General features: G+C 43.0%; 1 protein-coding gene across 2 annotated transcripts in view; it reads right to left on the reverse strand.

Annotated features, from left to right (window-relative positions):
* Window positions 1-25,284, reverse strand: part of TNKS (tankyrase) — a 164,185-nt gene that overhangs the window by 133,966 nt on the left and 4,935 nt on the right. The window contains exon 1 of one of the 2 annotated variants that reach the window (XM_084760365.1): window positions 17,553-18,250. The exons of the other annotated variant lie outside the window; for it this stretch is intronic. Coding sequence (XP_084616491.1) covers window positions 17,553-18,192 — 640 coding nt within the window. The 5' untranslated portion in view covers window positions 18,193-18,250. Of the gene's footprint in view, window positions 1-17,552; window positions 18,251-25,284 lie in introns of those variants that run through there. 2 annotated transcript variants of the gene reach the window in all.

The following is a 25,284-nucleotide window of genomic DNA, read 5'->3' on the forward strand; positions in this document are numbered from 1 at the left end:
CCACACAGAACAAGTAACAACGGCAGAATCCTCTTGCCAAGTTCAAGAGCAGACTGCACCAACCTATGCATCGTAAAGGGCTAGAGACTCAACGACAGGCTTACAGCTGCAGGTGTAAACACTGAAAAAGCACCTTACAATATACTTAGGATTTGTGCATATCTGTGTCTGCTGTGCTGAAGGTGTAAGGACTGTGTGAGGAACATAAGCTTGTAGACTCTCGGGAAAGCCAATCTAACAGCACAGATTTCCAATCGAAAATCTCATGAGAATTTCAATAACTGCACCTACTCCATTGCACAGACCCAGCACCCAGGGCTCCTTTAAGTACACTTTAAAGGCCCAGGACTGCTTTTCTTCAGATATAACCCCCCCCCCTTGGAAGGCTCATGCAAGTGAATACCAACTGTCAGAATATCTCACTAGATTCTCAATCTTGCACATGCATGAAAACAGTGAGAAGGGATTTTTTAAAAACAGAGCTTACCCCACACTAGTGATGTAATCAGTCCTGGATTAGGAATCCGCTCCCAAAGAGCAGCAGCTTCTCCTGGGGCTTGGTAAAAACGCAAATTACTCGGCTCCACACAGACTAACCAAGAGACAAACTCTGGAGTGTGGCCCAGCAACAAACCTTCCAGTTTGAGAACTATTATTCTACAGCTTTGGGAGTGTGTAATTCTTCTGAAAATGACACGTACACTGTGCTGTATATGACTGTGCACACCCACCAGCCAACTCTAAGGCCATGTGAACACAATGAGGAGCTGCCCCTAAGTCAGCACACTCTACACTACAAGCTGCGGTCCCCAGTGACTTGGGATCCTCTCTGGGGATCCGAGAAGTTCAAACTGTCCGTGAAACAGTACTAAGTTGATGGTCCTGCTTTCCTCACTGCCCAGAGTGACGGTGATTGATTTTGTAGCATCATGCTGGTCATTTGGGAAATATGCCCATAGTGTTCTAAAACAAACAAACAAACAAAACCCTAACACGACACTTGGCAAAGAGAGACATCAAACTACCATCTGGCCATACTCTTTCTCACAGGCCTTCATGATATTTTCAGAGCCAATTTTACATGGGAATACTTTTCATGCAAATGTTGATTAAATTCCAGCCTCCAGAGTCCATATTTAAGTAAGACTGTGAAACAGCAAGAACGGCATAGAATGCAGCCATTTAGGACCAGTTTGGAACTCTGCATCTGCCAGGCCATGCTCTCAGGACGAACATGGGCGCCCGCTACTCAGAAGAGAACAGCTGCCTTTGCTCCTAGAGATGGAACTTGAGCTTTTAGACAAATACTGAGCTTCACAGCACTACACACCTTAGCAGTTCCCCAATAACTATTACTTTTCTAAGATTGTTGTTACAGACATGCTGTTTGTTATTCTTCTAGAGTTAAGATGTTAATGTTTTGAAAGATCTGAAAGGCAAACTGATGCAATACTTCCCCTAAAAAATCCAAACCATACACTAACAAGATCAATTTCTGTAAAATAAGTCAGTGGATTTTAACATACCAGAAATATGAAAAATTCATTGATAAGGCTGTAAACTCTCCTAACGAGAATTAACCAAACTCTGTATTATAAAGAAAAAAAATCTTATTATTTGAAAAGACTAATAAAATAGCACTTCTTTCACGACTCCATTATCTGTTTCATTAATTCACCCATACAATACACACAATGATGGCACATAAAATACAAGAACTAGACTGGCTTCTATTAATGCTGGCATTAAACTGACTCAAAACACAAAACACCTTTCTTTTCAGTAATCTTTGTTTCAGAAAGAACCGAGTAAGTGCTATATACTCTGCAAATGTTATTTACCCTCGAACAACGGAATTGATATATTTTTATTTCTACATTTTAATTTCTACTATAAGTCTCAACAGACATAACCTGAATTAACAAACGCACATTCAACACAGTCCTTTCCCCACAGTGCTGCATTCTGCACTAGAGGCCTGCAGCCAGCCACTGTAGTATTATATGGTAAAGACGAGAAATAAATAATGTCTAATTTGTAAATCATGTACTTTGTGCTGTGTTCTACCCAGAGTATCTGATCTACCTACCTACTATCATTGCCTCACCTCAGTTCTTGTGGTATTCCAGTGCTTTCCCAGACTTCACTCTTATCTACTAAGCTGATGATTCAGATACAACAGAATGGAGCTAACCATGCTTCCCTTAGGAGAAAGAATGGGGGTTCCTACTTAGGGACTTCTGGAGAGGATCAAACATACCTACCCACCAACTCACCCACAAACCTTTGATCAAAAATTTGTCCTGCCTACAAGATGTGCAGGGATAAAGATGGGGCAGAGATTGAGGGAATGGCCAACCAATGATTGGCCCAACTTGAGACACACACCCCCCCCATGGGAGAGAGCCAACCCTTGACACTATTAATGATACTCTGCTATGCTTGCAGACAGGAGACTAGCATAACTGTCTTCTGAAAGGCTCCACCCAGCAGCTGATGGAAACAGATGCAGAGACCCACAGGCAAACAAGAGGCAGAGCTTGGAGAGTCTTATGAAGAGTGGTGGTGGCAGGGTGGGGGAGGGGGGCATTGAGGGGTCAAGGGCACCACAAAAAGACCTACAGAGTCAACTAAACCTGGGCTCATGGGGGCTCACAGAGACTGAACCACCAACCAAAGAGCATGCATGGGCTGGACGTAGGCTCTTACACATATGTAGCAGATGTGCAACTTGGTCATCATGTGGATCCCCTAACAATGGAAATAGGGGCTGTCTCTTACTCTGCTGCCTGCCTCTGGGCCCCTTTTCCCTAGCTAGGCTGCCTTGTCTGGCCTCAGTGGGAGAATATGCACTTAGTCCTGCTGCAACTGGATGTGCCAGGGCAGGCTGGTACCCATGGCAGGGCCTCCTAAGGAGGGGAAATTAGGGAGGGGAGTGTAAGGATGGGACTGAGGGGGCGGCTTCAATAAGGATGAGAAGTGAATAAATAAATTCATGTGAAAAAGACTACCTACACATAATTTACCACCAATTCTTATATTTCTATATTACTGCTGTCCATCTCTTGCCTAATCTATGAACCAAACCTAACACTAGGCATATGTGTGTGGAAACAATGCATCTAGAGCTTAGTATAATCCAGGTTCAGGCGTCTTAGAACGCTGCGGGTAAGGGAGGATTACTGAGTATCCTGAGATGAAAACCTTTGAGAAACAACATTTTGACTCTAAGTGTTCTCTATCTATGTATTTCCTCCTAATTAAACAATCCCTCCTTGAAGGGAGGAAGTTCACATCACAAGAAACTTACTCAAAACTAAAGATGACCCTCCCCAGGGATATGTAAGTAGTAAACAGGTGTTGACGGAGGAGACTCTTCTGTGGGGCTACCAGCAACTTGCGGAGCAAACTCAAGTGGTGCAGTTGTTATGAAGTGAGCTGATGCGGGCCTTCTGGGGATACAGCTTCCAGAGTCAGTCAAGCTCCCTGCAGTACCCTTAATAAACTCACTGTTTCACTAACCGAAACTTGGGTGGAATAACCATTTCTTTAATCTGCCATTGGGGTACGAGTGGGGCTGAGTGTTCATGTATTCCCAGGAAAAGTCACACAATGTAATTAACACCCAAACAGGGCAAACAAAGCCCATGAGAAGTCTAAGATATGCAACTGAGGCTGGTCCCCATTATTCGAGTAAGAGGATGTCCCCGAAACAGCTCCTGGACCAGAGACTGTACTGCAGTCACTCAAAGCACCAAATACTGGATAGGACTATAAGTAGGCTGTGGCAGCTGGCGTATGGATTTTGCTGTGAGTGATAAGACTTACAACTGAGGATGAGCTGTCTACTCAAAACAAACAAAAATCTTGTCAGTGTTAAGGGAGGGTTACAACAGGAAAAAGACATGTGGATGCTGTCTATCCTCCACATAAGCCCATGGTTTGCTCAGAAAAATAGGGGGTGGGTGGGGGAGGTGGGCTGGAGGTGCTAGATTGCTGTTTCTTACAACTTGTGAGGTGCAAAGGAATAGAATAAAATTTCTATCTGTGCTAAACAGCCTTTACTAGCACCCAAAAACTTAGAATGCACGGGAAGAATCAAAATGAAAAGGAAGATGGCAAGGAAGGGCCAATACCAGCTACTCAGGTCTAATTTTAATACAGAGATAACTCTGATTCAACAGGCAGATGGCAGCCTTGATAGTGGGCTATGGTAACCAGGGAATAGCACACAGCACCTGAAAAACAATCAGAGTCCTCACAGCCTGTTTCCATGAAGCTGCTGGAGCGTGGGGACAGATGAGCTGGGTCTGCCTGCCCCAGAAGCAGAGAAAATGATCAATGTAATGACTCATCCCTGCATGAGGGTAAAGCTGCATAATCTGAGGCAGCATGAGGGAAAGTCAGTCCCTGGGGGACTCACCTCAGGATACTTGGTTATGACCAGCTGGTTATGACCAGAGTTCTTGCAAGTGTCGAAGGCTATATGGCCAACAGGTAGGACAGAACTGAGCATAAGAAAGACCATGTTTAATGCCTCTACCAGGTGTTGTGCCAGCTTCCTCCAAGTGTGTAAGTTTCCTCCCTCCAAAATGGAAATAGTCCATCCTGCAGGAACCGCCTTAAAAAGGAAGGTCAGCTCAAAACAGTGTCAGTATCTGGTGAAACTGACCAGATAAAGTCATTAGGCCCATTCCTGCCAGAGAAAGTAAAAGCTGAGAGTCCCTCTCAGAGGAAGAGTTAAACTGTAAAGAAGACTCAGAGAGCAGACTGGCTGCCCGGGGGAAGCAGAAGCCAAGACCAGAGTCATTTGGAAGGACACTCTCCAACCTGTTGAACTGCCTGCAGGCTGTGCACTGTGCACCAGTCATGCTGGGGTGGGCTTTGGTGACAACAGCTGCCTTTGCATCATTTTTGCTCCTACTAGAACTTATTGGTTCACCAAGTTGGACTTCAGTGGTATCCATACTTTGGTCTGTCATGGTACCCCTATCTGGGGTGAGTAGACATGTGTGCCATGTCTCCCTGGGAAAAAGTTCTGTCATACAACACCAGCCAGACAGAATTATATTCACAAGGAAGTTAAAAGCTGGAGATGGGGCTTTAATGGCTTTGCTGAGTCCGTGGTGAAATGCAATCTTTACAAAGTGGAATCTGAAAGACTTAGGTATGTGTGTAAGCTGTTCATTAAGTGTCCAAGCAATCAAGGGGGCATGAGAGAAAGGCAGGGCAGACAAGGGGTCTGCTCAAATCTCTGGAAAACAAGTGTGGCAGGATTTCTGCCAGAATTTCAGGTAAAAGGCTGACAAAAAGCCACACACTGTGCTTGTCAACCACTAGAAGGCTTTGAAGTCTGAAAGATTTGAAAGAAGTCAAAAAAGAGAAATACAGAACAGTACAGGTGAAAAAGAACTAAGTTTCTCCTGGGACAGGCAGTTACTCCACTAGAGTATGCTGGGTCTATTTCTCCCTATAAGAAGGCACACTGGGGGTAAAGACTGTTGGCCCAGCCTGGAAGGAATCCTTTTAGCAGCCCGCTATGACTCATGGAAAGGCAAGAACCAAAGCCTGTCTGAATCAGGAAGCTGGGTACCAGCAAGCACTGAAGGCAAGACTATAGACCTGTTTCTCCTTGATCCCCAGCCAGGCTGAGCCCCAGGAAAGCCCACCGTGGGTGGAGGGCTATGCAGCAGCCCTGGATTAAGCAGTGGGGTGTTCATGAAGGATGGCTTATTTATAGCTACTTGTAATCTCTATCTAGTAGATGCCTAATGAAGGCGCTCCCTCCACGTCTGCTGACGGGGGTGACTGGTGCATGGTGGTGCACTGGACCTTACTAACACTTTGAAATGGAAGAGTCTCAAGTCAAATGAAATAGCTGAAAATAGCTGTTCTCTTCTTTCCATGATGCTCTACCCTAGGGTACCTCACAGCACTCAACAACTGCTGGGAAGAGCAGGTTCTTTGGTAGGGCTGCCTACAAGTTGGGCAGGGTACTCTATTTATGCTGCTTTTTTGAGTAAGCAACCATGCTGCACTGGGCTTTTCAGTGAGTAGCTGCCCAGGTCATACATGCTCTTGCAAGTAACCCCAATAAGCTCAACGGCTGAGCAAGCCAGCCTTGGTACAATTCTTTCTATGGTCTGTCACCGGTGCCTGATCTGGGGCGCAAAGATGGTTGATTGTTCCCATCTACCCAGGAAACATCATACATATAAAGACAAGAAATAACACCATGCATCATCCTGCAGAAGATCTGAGACCTATTTGATGAGCTTCTGCTTAAGGATCATATGATTTTAGTAGAGCCCTATCTTGGTCCCTTAGAAACAGGTGTGAGAGTGAGGACTACACTGTGGGATTGTCTCAGTAACTGTTAACTAGGCAAGTTTCATGATGCTCATTTCATTTCCACCAACACTTCCTTGCTGGTGAATTCCACACGGCCAGAACCACAGTCATTCAGACCCATCGATAACTGACAGAAACTGAAAAGGGTATTATTAACATAACTGCTGAAATCCATTCTACTGAATACCACCAATATTTCCATGTTTCACCTTGGCAATATTAAATAATGAGTTCTCAGGCTGGGGAAACGGCTCAGTCAGTAAAGTGAACACCATGCAGCCCATGGTCCTGAGTGTGTAAGGCAGCAGAGGCACACCACTTGTAAGCCTAGTGCTCAGGCTGGGGAGACAGGGCTCCTAACACTGAGGCCAGCCAGCTCCAGATGTGACTTCCACACATGAACGCATACACACACATGGTGTACATGAACTCATGCAGATACACACCCATACACATAAGTTAAAAAACTTAAAAACAAGATTTTAATAATTGCAAATGTTCTAATATCCTACTTACTGAAGAGTTTTACTTTAAATGCCAGGAAAAGAGTTGGAGGGCTACATCTACCACAAGTCTCTAGCAAGTCTTGGGTGAGAAAATGATGGACAGCTTTTTCCTTCACTTTCTAATTTAAAATGACTGCTTTTACTATCAGGAAACCAACTTAAAAAAGCCATGACAACTGTCAAATTGTAAAACAACTCAAAATAGAACTTTTATTTCTCATTACTATGAAGTTTCCATTTGAGCAGCCTGGACCTAATGATTTTAAGTCAAACAAATATACAAGTTTAATCTACTGTGTCACTTAATAGCTATGTGACGTCTGACTTTGACAACAAAAAGGTAGATTAGTACATTAAAAGTTATTATTTCTAGATATAAGGAAGTCAGACCTGAGATTAGAACTATTAACCTAAAAAGCCCACTCTTCAGATGTGAACTGAATACCCATATTAAAGTCCTCGTTTTCTTAAAAGCCCAACAGGTTAACAATGGTATATCCCATTCCTACATTATGGTTTTGCCTTGAGGGAAAAACTGGGTGAGCCATGTTTTTTAATACCTTGCTCTACAAATTAGTTTAGAAGAATTTTTTTTTCTAAATGAGATTTCTCCTACACAAAAGCACAACTTAAGCCACCTCTATTCCAGACATTATTTTATAAAACAGCTAATAATTACTTATTAACTGTAATTTTGTGTCATCTTTAAAAAAAAAAAAGTCAAATTTCCACAGTCAGTATAAGAAGGTAAGCATATGAAAAAGGAGATAAAGACAATATATTAACAGGATGGACGGATGGATGGACGGATGGATGGACGGATGGATGGATGGATGGACGGATGAAGTCATCAAAAGGCTCCCTTAAATATTTCGGACTGAGGGCATCCAATCCTGTCAGATCTACTTGGACACACCCAACCTTTCTAAAAGCACTGTCAGTAGCTACATATTGGGAAGTTGCATTAATTTTTAAAACTCTAACTAGTGATATGAATACAGTAGCTTTTAAGATGTGTGGGTCAGTGGATAAGTTCTTTTAAAAGGCAGTTTGACCTTGCAATTAACAGAAGTCATCTGTGTTAACTGTCAAAGGTTTACTCAATTCTTTAAAAATAAAAACTTACAAGCCTAAACAAATAAACAAAAATTTGCCACTAGCCATTAGTTACAACCAAAAAGAGAAGAGGCTTTACTTTATTTCTCCTTTTCAGTTTAAAACAAAAAGACTTGCTGGGCGTGGTGGAACACACCTTTAATCCCAGCACTCAGGAGGCAGAGGCAGGAGGATTGCCTGGTCTACAAAGTGAGTCCAGAACAGCCAAGGCTACACAGAGAAACCCTGTCTCAAAAACGCCCTCCCAAAAAAAGAAAGAAAAAGAGAAAGACTCATTTGTTTAAACTGAACTAGGAAGCCTCCAATCCCCAAGGAACTGAAAAGCTAAGGCCCTGCTGCTTTCATTCTACAGAGAGAACCCGAGCAAATACACAAAGCAAGTTTCCACAAGACAGCCAGCGACTGATGATTACAGCAATCCCAGAACCCGATGGAGCCGCTAAAGCACACACCACTAAGACTTTCCTCAATTACTTCAAGTCAAAATGATTTTCAAAAACTTAGGCTTAAAATCATCTTCCCAAGTGCCTAGACCTCAATAAAATCCCAAGAAACTCACCCTAGTCCAAAAATAAATAAATAAATAAATAAATAAATAAATACAGTATTTTTCAAACAATAAACTAAAAGTCCATTTCTTATGGTTCATTTGATAATAAGCAATGAATTTTTTTCTTTTACATCATCCTCACACTACAGCCCTATTCACGATGACTAATGCTGATCAATTTTGACCAAGAAGCCACATGAATGACACAAGTAGCTCAGCTCCTTTTCTATTAGAAAGACCACAATTATAAAAAAAAAAAAAAAAAGGGGGGGGGGTGGGTGGGCTAGAGAAATGGCTCACTGACTGCTCTTTCAGAGGTCCTGAGTTCAATTCCCAGCAACCACATAGTGGCTCACAACCATCTATAATATGATCTGATGTGCACTGTATACATAATAAATAAACAAATCTTTAAAACAAAACAAAACCTGAAGCCCTGCATGGCGCCTGTGTGCTCAGTGACCTTTCCCAGTCTGTTGTGGAATCCTGTGTGGCCTGTGGCCTGGGTCTGCCAAGATGCTTCAAAGCCTTATTAAGAATGCCTGGATCCCAATGAAACCCTACTATACGCAGGTTTACCAGGAAATTTGGGTAGGCATGGGGTTAATGCCCCTCGTCCTTGATAAAATCAAGAGAGCTGATAGAAGAAGAAAGCTGTGAAACGATGCGGTCCTGCAACTGCCCGTGGCCATCGTTAACAGCTCCCTGAGTCCACTCAAGATGAATCGTGTCGGCTAAGCTTAAGCAAACTGTATTAGATGGACATGATATCACTGGACACTTGTCTAAGTACCATTTGCAATGTGACATTAATAAGTGTATGTGAGAAGCAAAGAAAATAAAAATAAAATAAAAACCTAAGTGATAAATTTCTCTGGCAAGTCTAACATCAAGGAGCTTTGACCAGCAAGCCCCCACCCCCCCCCCACCCTCACCCCGACCCCCCCACCCCCCGCCCTGAGGAAGGGCAGCGGGTTGATGGCATAGCAGCATGCGCATGCTCACTCCCTCCTACTGATCACACTCCTCAGCTGTTACACCTTCCCAGCTTCCTGCCACCTAAGCATGCGCATGAACACATGCCATGTCTTAAAAATCTGTGCACCGAAACCTCCCAGTGTGGCAGGATTAGGAGATGAGGTCTCTGGGAGGCAATTAAGTAACGTAAGTGAGACTTAGAGCCTTTATAAGAAAAACCATGAGAGTGCTCATTTACACATATGCTCGTTCTTGGTATCGCTCTCTGCTCAGCACATGAGAATGTACTAAGAAGTAGCCAATCAGCACCTCAGAAGCTAACCTGCGACCCTGACGTCAGACTTCCAGCACTATGAGAAACGCGTGGTTTTTGTAAGTCACCTACTAATTGCTTTTAGTTGCATGATGTTGAACTAGTGGTACAACTATGTGGTGGCATACATGTACACTACACATGAACACTGCAGCCAACCCCTACCACACCACACCACAACACAACACACCACAACACACCACACACACACACCACACACACCACACCACACCACATCACACACCACACCACACCACACACACTACACCACAATACACCACACCACACCACATCACATCACATACCACACCACAACACACCACATCACACACCACACCACACCACATCACACCACATCACACACCACACACACCACACCACACCACACCACACACACCACATCACACACCACATCACACCACACCACACCACACCACACACACCACATCACACACCACACACACCACACCACCACACCACACCACACATCACAACACAACACATCACAACACACCACACCACATCACACCACACCACATCACACCACACCACACCACATCACACCACACCACACCACATCACACCACATCACACACACCACACACACCACACCACATCACACCACATCACACCACATCACACACACCACACCACACCACACCACACCATACCACACCACACCACACCAAGGCAAACCTAATCTTAGAGAGAAAAACAGATCATCTGACAAACTTAGAAATGTACTTGGAACTCGTAGCCCCAGGCAACTGTTACACAGTAAGGGCAGCTGAGCTGGACCCAGGCTAAAGCACTGGTTAAGGAGGCATTTATACCACCTTCTTAGGAAAGCCAAACCTGGATGGAATGCTCTGCATTACCTGATGCTAGAAAGCACGACAAGTCACCAGGAAAGGCAGCTTCTAGGATGACACCAGTGATCTGCATATAGTCACAGCTGCATAACAGTGTTGAGTCAAGGAGATACCGAGTCACATAACAGTGGGAAGATCATTACAGCACTGAAAAAACTATCATGAAGTGATACCATTGCCACTGTGATGCCACGATGCACTACTTCTTTGTCTGTGGTGATTCTGGTGTAAACAAACCCACTGTGGTGTACTCACACTGTCCCTGTCATATAAAACCACAGCTTATACAGTAACATACAGAACATAGACTTGGTACGGCTAATAATTTACCAGCTTGATATATTTACCATATTATGTTTTCCATCATTATCTTACACTTAAAAAAAATACATAGAAAGCAGCCTCAAGCATACTTTGCAGGTTTTGCAGGTACTGCAGAAGGCAGTGAAATTGTAGGAGATGGCCCAATGCTGTTACAGTCCCTAAGCACATTCCAGGTGGACAAGACACTGGATTCCTAGCTTCCGGCACGAGGAGACAGTGGTGACAGTTATTCTGACCCGGTGTTGGCCTCAGCTGACTAATCTATTCTACTTCTGAGCAATAACATACAGAAAGAACAACTAAAATAAAATGGTTTTAAATAAGGAAACATTGAGGCTACAAAAGATAAAAATATTTTGTTCGACTGTATACCGTATGTCTGTGTTTTAAGTATTATAAAAGAGAGTCAGACATGGTGGTGCCTGCCTTTAATCCCAGCACTTGGGAGGCAGAGACAGGTGGATCTCTGTGAGTTCAAGGCCAGCCTGATCTACAAAGCAAGCCCAGGACAGCCAAAGCTACATAGAGAAACCCTGTCTTGAAAAACCAAAGAATCAAAAGTTTACAAGTTTTTAAAGATAAAGTGGAAAAGTCCTGATCAGGCATGGCAGTACAGGCCTACTACCCAGGGAGTGAAGCTGAGGGTCATCAACTCAAGGCTATCGTGGGCCACATGAGAAGCTCTGGCTCCAACAAACAAAAGGGCATCAAGTTAAGGTTAAAACATCACTGAAAAAAAAAATAGTTTTATAAATTAGGATGGCTATAAGTTACAATATTTTTTTTAAACGCATAGGCCTTCCTGTTCACTCTCTAATTCACCCAGACTGACTTCCAATTCCACAAACTCCACTCATGCTAAGTGTCTTTAAGGGTATACTGTTTCACTTTTCGTATCTTGTTTTACCATTTACTTTCTCTGTTTATGTACAAATACTCAGCACTGTGTCACTACAATCAAAACTCAGACACTGACAAGATACTGGACAGTGTGCAGCCTAGAAGCAACACCACAGAGCACGATGTATATCACATGTGCCACGGGCCTCTGTGGGCACACTCTGATGATCACAGCCAACAATCGCACCTAGCAGCGCATTTCTCCAACCTGATCCCTATCACTAAGCAACACAGGACTGTAAGTGTAGGCATACCTTGTGTGGTCACCTCCTCCTGAGCAGGGGCTGAGCCACTTTCTTTCGAAATACCCACCCAGCCAAAGTGGAATGAGAACCCTGGAAAGAGTCTAAGTTCTGTTTCCTCACCTACGCTGCTCCCAGTTGGCCTGCTCTGAAATCAAGAGTCACGCTGTGCGCTGCTCTATGAAACCGATCGTCTGAGTCCTGCCACTTTCAAGGGACTACGGGCCACCACCCCGGACATTTACCTAACCCAAGATCCAACAGTTCCAATACATTTTTGTCCAAGAAGAAAAAACCCTATACACACAAAAGTTTAAAAATGTATGTCTTAACAGCTTTAGTTGTAATAGTCACAACAGAAAGACGCACACTGCTACAACGAATCTGCTGAGCGCAGAGGGATTACTGACATACAACAACAGACGTCGGGAGAGGCTGGCCTTACAGAAGAGTGTGAACTGGACGAGACCACTTCAAGAACTTTTAAATATGACTGCTCATCCCAGAAAACTGAGCTTTCTGGCTTTGTAGTGACTTTTATAAGGGTCTGAGGTGTTTGTATGCATCAAAACTCAGCTTACTGGGACACCTACTCAGTGCCTGCAATCTACACTGGCACGCTCTTAAGCAAAGAGTCTGAGACTGAGGAAGATTTAAGCCAACAGCATAAGGCAGAAATATGAGCAGTCTCAGGTAAGTTTACTTGTTACCTTTTTCGTTATTGGAGACATATTTGTAATGACATCAAACAGCTAGCTTATTCTTTAAAGCGTCGCTTCCAAAGAATGACACCACTAACACAAAAGAGCGAGACATTTCATGCACCCTCCAACTCAAAGCTCCTTGCGAACTGTAAGGAACATGCACAACTTTTAGAAACCATGAGGTACACAAGCCCACTTCAACCAAACAGTTTAAACCTAGGAAGGAATTTGCAGAGCAAGTTCTTTTCTTCTACCACAGTCGGACCTTTCAATCCTGAGAAGCGTGCCTTGGTGGCACAGGCCTAGGATCCCAGCACTCGGGAGGCTGTGGCAGGGGCGTCAGGAAGCCAACCTAACCTAAAGACAGGCTGTCTCCAAGAAAACTGAGAACCAAGTGAAGGTAACTCTCGCCCCAAATCAATGTGGTTGTCAGCAGTAAAAAGCAGAGGCACAGACTGCACAGATTCCCACTCCAGGACACTGTGTAGTGTAGTTAGCTATTAAAAACTGTACTGGAAAAGGAGGAGCTGGGGGAAGCCAGTATTATCTTTATGAAATATCAGTATCTAGAATGAGTTGAGCAACTTTTGTGGGGTTGAATGTGTGCTACAGGGGGGTCCCATCCAAACCAAGAAAACAAAACTGACATACATTCTAAAATGCCTTATAATACACAGTTAACAAACAATACAGAAGCCTACATCAAACATCTTCATTTAAAATAAACACCAGGCTAGGCATGGTAGAGGCTCTGTGAGTTTAAGACCAACCTGATCTATACAGCAAATGCATTCTAGGACCGTCCTAGAGATATGTAAAGACTCTGTCTCAAAAAAACAATAAAATAAAATGACATACTATGAGGGGCTACAAAGACGACACAGTGGTTAAGAGGGCCTGTTGCTCTTCCAGAGGATCCAAGTTAGTTTCCCAGTCACCACCTCACAGAGCTCAAGCCACACGCAACTCTAGGATATCCAACACTCTCAGGGTTTCTCTCTGCTCGCTCTCTACACACACATATGTATGCATGCACACATGCGCATGTGCACATACATCCCTATACAAAGACACATATACACGCATAAATTTTTAAAAATGAAGCTTTAAAAATTAATGCTAAATACTTAGAACAGGGATCTCAAAACTGTTTGAACTTTTAAAAGAAAATGTTGAGTTGAACTCTCTTTTCTTTTTTTTGTTTTTGTTTGTTTTTTGAGAAAGGGTTTCTCTGTGTAGCCTTGGCTGCCCTAGACTCACTCTGTAGATCAGGCTGTCCTCGAACTCAGAAATACACCTGCCTCTCAAAGTGCTAAAATTACAGGCATGCATCACCACGCCCAGTTCTGAACTCTTTTGTGAAAAGAAGTTTCATGAAAATTATACTGGTTTGAGGCTGGGTATGGTGGCGCATACCTTTAATCCCAGCACTTGGGAGGCAGAGGCAGGCTGCTCTCTGTGAGTTCAAGGCTAGCCTGGTCTACAAAGCAAGTCTAGGACAGACAGGACTACACAGAGAAATCCTGTCTCAAAAAAAACAAAACAAAACAAAAATGAAAATTATACTGGTTTGTTTGTAAAAATACATCAATAGTGAGAAGTGAATTAAGATAATTTCACTTTAAAGTGGTACTTAAAAAGGTTTTGGTGACCAGTAATGCACACCCAGAATATCAGCACTCAAGAGGCAGAGGCAGGGAGGCAGACTTCTTACAAAAGTCTGTGAGCCTGGTCACCCTGCTCCACACAGACAATTCCAGGACAGCCAGGATTACATAGTAAAAGCCCTGTTTCAAAAAGAAAACTCAACTAATCAATGTTTTTTAAAGGAAAGACTTCCTAACTGCTTGCTCCAAATCCAGAATTAACAGTCTTTTCTAAATACTCTAAAAAGCAGTAGAATATACTCCTACAGGTTACACTGTGAGGTTTTACAGTTATTCTGTAAACTTCTCACTACACAGTAAGCTCTATAAAGTAAAGAATTATCTGCCACTCCAAAGTTCTGCAAGTTTTTAACACATTAAGGAATTCTTATTAGCTAGAATTTTAAAAACTTTCCATCCAAGACATTTGTTCATTTCCTATCCATAAAAACTCCAGAACAAAACAGTGGCTTTAATAACAATCAACTAATAGTCAACTAACAAGCACTCCCAACTACTCAGCCCACTTCCAATGGAAACCAGACTTTAGGAAGCTTTCACACTCTACAAACATGAACAGGTAGATCAACCAGAGAATGCTTTGTTTTGTTTTACCATGGAGAATTCAATAGCTATCAATGTCTGTTTTCCACAAATGAGCTAAAGGACGAAGGTTTTTTTTTTTTTAAGCCAGATCAAGATTAGGTTCTTCTAACTACAAAATAATTATATAAGGCTGTTCCACTGTTTGCAATCTAATGTATGTGAGTACACGCAAAACTCCAGAGAAGAATTCTAAGTAATTTGTGGTGAATTAAAGCCATGACTGGGAAATAAGCACTATTCTGTGTGTGCTAATTTTAAATGAGTAAAGTGATCCAGAAAGTAGCATGTTGGTTATACATTTGTGAGACAACACATACATCAGATTTGGAAAAGTAAAGTAAACAGTCTCAGAACGTTCACTTAGTCTAAAGAAAAAGAAATCATGTGTAGTAGCACAGGCCTGAAATCTTAGCACTTGGGAGGATGAGGACGAACGTTGAGCCTGTCCAGACCAGTCTTGAAAGACAGAGAAAAAAGAACTAGGGAAGAAAGAAAATCAAAACAAGAAAAAGAAATGCTATTCCATTTAAAACAAGCAAGTGCCTTCACTTTTCATTTACTTAGATGAAAGCTTACTTAAAAGCCAGTTCATCACATTCAACAGTTAGTGTCTAAATACCTAGCATAGAGCCAGTAATCTGATGATTCCCAGTGTGATCATTAACATTAATGAATCACAGACACAATTTGTTAAGTGGAAGACTATATAAAAATACCAAAGTACAACACACACATAAGGGAGAGTGTAATCTGCAACAATTGCAACAATACAAAATCTATTTCTAAGTATGGGCTGCAAAAAAAAAAAAAAAAATTTAAAAATCTGATAGCTAGCCTTTTCTATAAGCCCCACACTACTACTTTCTCCCCCAAACATTGAGTAACTAGGATCTGTGCACTGCAATTACAAACCCAAGAAGAGATTATTATAGCTTAAGCTCTAAATCACACTGCTGACTCAACGTCCATGTTCCACTACTTTGCTTGCAAACCTAGACTCACTTAAAGATGTGTGCCTGAATGAGAACGGCAGTACCCGCCAGGTTATAGGCAGAAACCCTATATACAGTCCTAAGCCTAAGCTTACAGAACAAAGTGAAGGAGTGATACCCTGAAATGTAGCCCAGGGGGAGAACGTTCCCCCAACAGAAGCAAAGCCCTGGTGTTCTACAGCATCTCAAGGCAGAGCGGGAGCAGGAGATGACGCTCTGAAGTTAAGCACTGCTTACTCTTCCAAAGCGGCTGAGCACCCATGGTGGGTGACCCCACAACCACCAGCTCCGGGGAACTGACCTCTGGGAGCCTACAAACACAGACACAACACACACACACACACACACACACACAAACCCCTAGCAAACACACAGGTACTCATGAAGAAAAACAAACTTTTTTTTTAAATCTAACATTTAAAAGTTAGCTTTGGTATTTTATTTTAAAAGTATGTCTTTTAATTTTGTATCTTTCTGTCCTATTTGAATGTATAAGAAATATGTAACGTACATACTTCAAAGGTAGTGTTTTAAAGTACGGAACATAATTGTCTTTATTTAAAAAAAAAAAAACAGGCGGTATCAAAGCAGTGAGGCTATGTATGGCCTGTTTGTTTTTGCTTTGCGTTTCTGTGGTTTATAAAAAAAAATATTACGTGTTTCTGAAAGAAAACTACTTGCTCAGAAGGGGGAGGGGCAAAAAGTAAAGTTCAGCGTTCAGAAACCTGTGCCTACTGGGAGAATTTTCACGCCAGAGACTGCTTTCTAAATCCTCAAACAGCCTATCATCTTTGTCTCTAAGAAAATGAACTAGCTGAGACAGGGTAAATACACAAAGGAGGAGTTCGCAACCCCAAAGCGGCTCTCTCTCCCCACATCGTAAGGCGAACAATACCCTTATCACTATTGTCTCCGACTGGCCGGTGGTAGTCTCTCCAAACAGACTGAAAACTCCTGAGAAAAGACGGAGTTTCACAGACACCACTGTCTTGCGTATTAATATAATAGATTCTAAACACTTGTTGAGTTGCCCGTACACTTCTTTTGGCCGGGAGTGTCTGTCCTCAAGAGACATAACCGTGTTGTAAAAAAACAAAACAAACTAGCACAGGAACGGCAGAGCTGTTCTCAAGCTACTCAAATCTATCCTGTATCAAGACACACTCTCAAGGGAAAAAGTTTAAGTACGTCCATAGCCAGCGTCAACCACTACACGGAGTTTACAAGTTGAAGTCCCACTGCTGTTGCGAACGCCAAGCTGCAGATTCACAGGTACCCCCCCTTCTACGCCCCCACCACCCAGGCACTAACTTCAGGTCTCAGGGTGAGAGGTAAAAGAAAAACAACCAAGGCCCTACTAGTCTCATCACTAGCTGTAACTTTTTTTTTCCCTAGTCCTATTACCCGCCCTCGCTCCAAAAACTGCAAAAACACAATTCTAAAGTCTCTGACCTGCTGCAAAGTGGAGGGGCGAAGACTTTCGACCGGCCATATCCTTTGCATTCACGTTCGCTGCGTCCACCAACCTCTTCACCCGGGACACGTCCCCATTGCGACAGGCTTCCAACAGCTCCCGCAGGGCCCCACTCACGGCTGGGACCCCCGGGCCGAGGCCCGCCGCCCCGGGTCCCAAAGTTGCAGCGGAGCCAACTCCGGTCCCCTCGGGACTCTCCGCTAAGCTCGAGCCAGGGGAGGACGGGGAGGAAGACGAAGAAGTCGGGGAAGAAGTGGACGACGCCGAGTTGTTACCGCCACCGCCGGCTGCGCTGGGAGCGACCCCGACGGCGGCGGAAGCTGCCGGGACAGCGGCCGTAGCTGCCACCGTGCAGACCGCGCCGTCCACCGGGTCGGGAGATCGCGGCCTGTCGGGCGGGTCCCGGCTGCCATCCCCCTCCGGCAGCGCCAGGCCGTGCCGCGGGGAGGCGAAGGGCGCCAGGCCGCCTGCCGTGGGAGAGGCTGGGGTGGGTCCCGGAGCCAGGCCCGGGCTGAGCGGCGGTGGAGGTGGCGGTGGCGGAGCCGAAGCCCCTGGGGCGGGCTGGAGCTGTTGTTGATGATGGTGGTGATGATGCTGAGAGCGACGCGACGCCGCCATCTTCCCACTCCCCCGTACTGTCACTGCGGCAACGGCACCACCGCCCGCCCTCACTTCCGGCTTCTGGACCAATCAGAATCCAACATACTCGGAAATGATTCTTTCCGAGGTGGGTGGAGTCCGAGAGAAGAAGGGAAGTATTGGGAGCTTAGAGAACAGCCAGCCTGGGGGCGTGGCTTTGTAGTTGAGAGGCGGGCTTTGTGACGCTCTGGCGGGCTGGCTGGGCAGATTTGAAAGTTAGGACAAGCCACTACCTGGCTGCGAAACTTAAACCTTCCTTCATTTTCTGGAGCGTTGCTTTGGCCGGCACAGCTTTCCTCAGATATCCGTCTGCTCTGTCTCGCTTCAGAAGCAGCTCTTGAAATGCAACCATCTATCAAATGTCCTAGCCAGAAAAATGGAGTTAATAGCACCCACCTCACAAAATTGTTTGCAAGGAATAAGCGACCTAATGCATGCAAAACGCTCACACAACTAATTAGCACATTGGAGTGTGTGTGTGTGTGTGTGTGTGTGTGTGTGTGTGTGTGTGTGTGTGTGTGTGTGTGTGTTTTAAATGCAGTGTTGGATCTCTCCACACTCCCTATTATCTGTTTGGTCTCGTTCTGACACTGGGCAGGATGGATGGATAAGATGCATTTGTACTTAATACCATAGAAAGGAGTTGACACGTACACATTGTCAATAGCTGGGTTGGTTTGTTCAGATTTAAATCTGACTTCAGAGTGAGAGGAATGCAAGACTCGGTGGCTTTGGGAGTGTGCAAACCTAACAAAGGTAACTAGAAAGAGACTAAGGAGGGACCTGTGCAACCGGTAAAAACAAACAACAAACAAAACAAAACAAACAAACCAGCCATGAATCTCCGAAACCAGACTGACCACCTGACCTGAGTGAGAGACAGGACCAGACTCAGGAATGACTGATTTCCTTTGTTCCGGTTTGCTAACTGTGAGACAGATAACAGGTAAAACAAATCACACAAAAAAATGTTAATCCTGCCTTCTCAGATTACGGGCGCTCTGAATAAAGCAGTTCAAAGATTCACCCTGTCTCTGCTCATTGGCATTTGTGGCAATCCGCTGCATAAACACTGATAGTCCGGTCAGAGTTTGCCCTAGAAGTTTTCTCATCCTGTGACTTTGCTAAACCCCGATTTTAAATGGTGATTCAGATTGCTATGATTGAAATTCAAACTCTGCCGTTTCCTGGCTGTGTATTTTTAAGCAAGCGATTTAACCGAACGGTTCTGCCGCTGCTTTCCCTTCTGTAAAACAAACACATTTGATGAAATGTTAATTAAAAGTAAGATTTTTTTCTTATTCTTTGTACTTTTATTTATCTTAATTTTAGCTAATTGGAAAAATGTTTCTTCCCCCCCTTCCCCCCCTCCATTCCCCTCCACTTCTCTCTCCCCTCCCAAACTAAGATAAAACTGTCTATAATACTGTCTGTAGTGCCCAAAAAAACAGCTGTTTTTTCCTCTACCTTTTATTATTGCTTTTGTGTGACATCAAGAGATGTTGAATAAGATAATTGAAGTGAAGACTCCATTTCATACCGATTGTTCAATAACGTGGAAGTACACAGCGACATCATTATTTCTATAGAGTGGACACATGGAGAAAACGCAATATGGATCATTAAGCTCATGGTTGTTTCAATTGTTTGTTATTAAATATTATTATCATGCTATTAATATTTCTATTTCCGTGAATGGTTGAATTTTGACATATCAACTAAATACAATAAGATCAAGGACTTGAGTGGCATTTGATTTTCAGTGAATCTCGGACTACAGATTACAAGTCTAACATTATCCTATGTCTTATACGTTTGTGCCCTTTTCCACAGTGAGATTTGACAAAGGGTGATATTATAGTCCAAGAATAACCCCAGAAACCACTCAGACACCAATCTCAGTTAGATATGGATGGTTTATTGAACACCCCCAAGACTGATTATGCTCAGGGACACAGAGTGGACTCAGGAACCTAGCTGTGACACTGGTCTGGTTCTAAGGCAGCCAAAAAGAAAACCCACAACCAAGTGTAGGAAGCAAGGGAAAGGCAGCATCGTATCATTCTGACTAGCTAAACCAAGCATTTCTAACTGACCTTTGATTAGTCCCAAGTGGAGCTTCTGTGGGAGACTTTTCAGAATGTCAAGGTAACAAAGTATGAATAACAAAACCATTCCATCATAACAAGATATGAGGTTGACTTGACCCTTTAGGAGCATTTGTATTAATGACATTTAGCAGGCAGAGCCAGAGAACTTCAACCTAATTTCATCTTATAACTAAAATGGAGACTGAAGAGAGAAATGGCTACAGTTATGTCAGAAGGAGCGAGCCTTAACAGGTAAGGCAATATTAGAGGCCACAGTGAAACTAAAATCCATACCATATGTTTCCCTAGTTTTGAATCTTTTTCTATACACAAACAGTATTACATTCAAGTGCCTTAAATTTTTCAATAGACAAACTTAAGCTTACAACACTAAGTCCAGAAAGTATTTTTTTTCTTAAATAATTTTTTTGTGTTTTTTATTTATGTTCATGCATGGGTATTTGTATGAGTGTATGTCACATGCGTGCAGAGGCTAGCAGAGGGCAAGAAGAAGGCCTAGAGTTGCAGGAAGCTGTGAGCTGCCCAGGGTGTGTGCTGGGAACTGAACTCAGGTCCCCTGATAGAGCAGCAAGCACTCTTAACCACTGAGCCACCTCTCCAGATCAGAAAATGTGTTTTATAGAATATGAAGGTTGAAATTACTGCCCTGACTTAGGTTTCTTATCTTCCCCAAAATCCAAAAAGGGTAGGCAGCTTCCTTGCCCTCCCCCCCACCACAAATTGTACCCAAAGCATTTCTGAACAGTGCAATCCATAATCCAACTTATAAAAAGGTATGTCTGCTGTTTCCACAGTGCTACTTGGATGAATGAAGCAGTAACTGGTAATTTGGTCACTCTGGATGTTTTACAACTCTGTAACAGGAGTCCATTGTAGATTGATCGCTATAAACACCAAGGTACATCAAGACCCAATTGCCGAATAAGGTTGTGCATTTATTTTTCAATCCATGATCACATGGGCTTCTCATAAGGAAAACAGAACAAAAGATGGTACTCTATTTATTAAGATAAGCATCAACATCAATGGAATAGGTTCCCTTTTCATCATCAAAATTTGGGAAATTATTATGACTAGAGAGCAGAATGCTGAGTCAGCATTATTCTTGTATCATCTTCTTAATGAGGAGCAGAGGCTAGCATTCAGGAATGGAGGTGGATCACTGCAATATGCTATGTAGCTACAACTTTCCTTCTGCCCCTTGAGTGTTCTCTGAAAGGAAAGCATAAAGAATGTCTCATCTGGTCCCCTGATGGCCGTTTACTCACATATTGTAGAAAGAAGAGATGGTCAAACTATTTTAAAATGTGTCTATTTTGTCTGCTTATCAGAACCAAATAGATAAGAAAATCTCTGCTGGTTAGAATAAAAAGACTGAATTGCCTGAAACTGATCATAGTACATTCTGAAAATGCATTCCATCAACTGGTGAGAGCTTTTTTCATCCTCACTGGAGAGTAGTAAAGGTGCTTAACATTATGTATTTATGAAGTTTATGGGCTCAGAAGGACTGATGTTGAGCTCTGGACATGAGAGCGCAGCCATCACTACCCAATCTGTGGTTGCACACAGTTCTACAAGGGCATGATACATCATGCCATACCAGAAAAAAGCAAAGCCCAGAGTTCAAACAAATGTGGCCTTGGCTTGTATCTCTGACAACTGTGAGTCAGCTCACCATGGTAGATATGTTTATGAATCTGAATTTACTGGAGCATCGTCATGAGAATTAGAAGACCTACCTACTTTTTAAGGACTCCTTGAACATAAGTTTTGTTTCCTTATGTGGCACTCATAAAATGCCAACAGTATACTGCCACTATTAATCACTTTCTCCTCTCAACTTCTTTTATGACAAAATTGAAAAATAAATATCTACCATTTGGCACATAAAAAGAATTCTTAAAGAAATATTGGTTTGTTTCCTTGTTTGATTAATTCAGGATTTTTCTAAGTCCCTACAATCTCCAAAAATTGAGAATCGCAATATAGTACCATCTTATCATTTTCAAAAAACATTGACATGAAAATCATGTCCAACTGACTTAGAAATATGAGCATACAGTGTTCTCCTAGGCCCACTGTTGACACAAGAGCAACCCTCTGTTTCTGGAATGTGCTCTAATATTTGGGTTTTCTCCGCAGTATTTACTTGAACTCTCGTTGAAGGTTACCCCATCTTAAGTTGGCATGGCTTCCGTATTCCAGTCTCAGTCAAACTTGGTTTGATTACTCTGTTGTAAATGTTTTTATTTCCTCAGATGATGGGATTAGATGAGCTCACATCCAAGCTTTACTGCTATACTATCCCTCTGCCTAGGCCTGCAAGCTTCCAGCCTCTGTACAATCTGATCTGCTGCAAGCCTGGACCTTGAATCCTCAGCTTCCAGCTTCCGCCTGCTACCCTAGGCCTAGAACACTTTCAGCCTCCAAGACTTACTATGGAATAAGCCAGTCCACTCTACTTCTTTTTAAACTCTGGCTGACAGGTTAAACTCAGCTGCTCTGGCTCTAAACACCTCTCCAAGATGACTGATTCAAAGTGGCTTCTCTCTTCTTACTGAATTGCTCTGGTGCCTCTGAACTCCATGAACTGAACTGCACAATCTCAACTGCACTCAAATGAACTGCACCAAACTACCATGAACAGTACTGTACTGAACTCTATTGTCTCCATGAACCATCTTGATCTCCCTCCTCCCTCCCTCCCTCCCTCCCTCTCTCTCTCTCTCTCTCTCTCTCTCTCTCTCTCTCTCTCTCTCTTTCTCTCTCTCTCTCTGTCTCTCTCTCTCTCTGTCTCTCAGCTGTTCCTCTCTGTTCTCATGAGAATTGTGTATATCCTATCTCTGACGTATCCTGCCAAATCTTTCTCTGATTCATCATTTTGTCAGCCCCTCAATTAGAGGTCATTGTTTGGGATTAAAGATGTGTACTAAAGACAAGGTGGGTCATATCTATATTCCTGCCAGAGGAATTAAAGATGTACACACAAAGGGCGTGTCTGTATTCCAGCGGGATCGCAGACTTTGGTCTTTGGATGTGATCCCTTGGTAGAGTAGCTGTGTTGCTGGGTTGAAATTTCTCTACGTCTTATGCATTTTCGACTGATCTGACTCAGAGGCAAATTCATTAGCAGCATTTCAGATCTAATACGTCTAGTTGTTCTTTGGTGCCTTGTTAATGCTTCCGTGGGAAATCCACCAGCACAAGGGTTAAGCACAAGTGCTTTAACCAACGCACTGTCATTTTCTCACCTTAATCTTGGAAAAAGATGCCATTCTTATGTCAGAAATGCCCATGGTGCCATTGGCTCAGATTTCTCTATTAAAGTGTTACATTCTCTTAGCTCAAGTTCCAACCAGAAATCTATATGCGTCATAATGACAAAGGGTGTCAACAGTTACCATGGCAACCATCATACTAAATGAACTTATTATGAGACAGGAAAATAACAGTAGTTCAAAGCTGATATATCCTATACCCAGTTCCCTTATAAGATAATCCTCTTACATACCAGGGTCCAGTCAGTTGGATGCCATACGTGTTAAGAATGTAGATTCTGCATGTCAAATGCTTGGATATGAATCCTGACTTGGCCTCCATTTAGGATTAATTCCTTTACCACTCTACATTTTTGGAGGGGTAATATGCATACAGATGTATGGAGACCAGAGGACATCAGGTGTCATTCCCCAGGTGCCATCCACCTAATCCTTAACTGAAAGACAGAATCCTACCAGCGCAGAAACTAGCAAATAGACCAAATGGCCGGCCTCTGGGTCCCAGGAATCTGCCCATCTCTTTCTCCCCAACTCTGAGATTACAGGAGCATGCTACCGCACCTACCCCTCACATCCATACATGGGTTCTGAGAATCAACTTGCAAGGGAACATTGGGCTAAATAAGCTGTATTCACAGCTGCTGTCACCCTGCATTTTAAGAGAGATGGCTACAAACCTGTTTGTTCTAAAAAAAAAATGGTAAGTTGTCACGCTAAAAACATTCCTTTTTATTTATTTATTTTTAGTTGATATGCATTGGTGTTTTGCCTGCATGTATGTCTATGGGTGTTGATCTTGACAGTTGTGGGCTGCCATGTGGGTGCTAGAAATTGAACCCGGGTCCTCTGGAAGAGCAATCAGTGCTCTTAACTGCTGAGCCACCTTTCTAGCCCCCAAATACTCCCTTTTTTATGAACATGTTTTCTCAGTAGTAATTAGAATATACATGTATACTCCGTTAAAGACTACTTCACCCAAAATATACACATATATCTGTTATTCCTAGAAATCATAAGCATATTTAGAGAAATGCCCAAACATTCTTGAATGCATTCATAAGGAATACATGCACAGTGACGTAATGTAGTATGGAACTTTAGAGACAATCAGAATACAGCTGATACAACTACAAACCAATGGACTGTGAGATGTAACCAGAAAACCCAACCCTCTTTCCAGATGATTCTAGCTGGTGATGAGTTGACAAACTAACCAGCAATTGCTTCATGATAGAAATCAACAAATAAAATCTGTTTGAGTTAAGTAGCATTTCTGTTGTACCCACCCATCCCCATATCTTTTCTGGAGTATTTATTTTGGTATTCAATTGCTTAGCATAAAATAGCCAGGACAATTGATTTAAACTTTTTTTTTCCCTCAATAAGTCTACCTGCAAGGTGGAGGATGAACAGGTGTTATAGCATTTGGCTTTATACTGACTTCTTAAATGAAAGTCAGTGTACTTACACTTTCAGAGAAATATACATAACTCCTGCCGGCTATAAGAAGAACGTGGACACTACAAAGGAGGACACCTCAGCCTGGAAGTTGGTGTGTTGCTTTCTAATGATTCTGTCTCAGTACTGAGGGTTAGTGTAGAGTTGGGGTTTACAGCCAATAGTTCTAAAGGGGGGGAAAACCCTCTAAGACTCCAGTTTCACTGTTTAGTAAGTGGGCA

This window comes from Acomys minous (assembly GCF_964271855.1).
Source record: "Acomys minous genome assembly, chromosome: 15".
Classification (NCBI taxonomy): Eukaryota; Metazoa; Chordata; class Mammalia; order Rodentia; family Muridae; genus Acomys; species Acomys minous.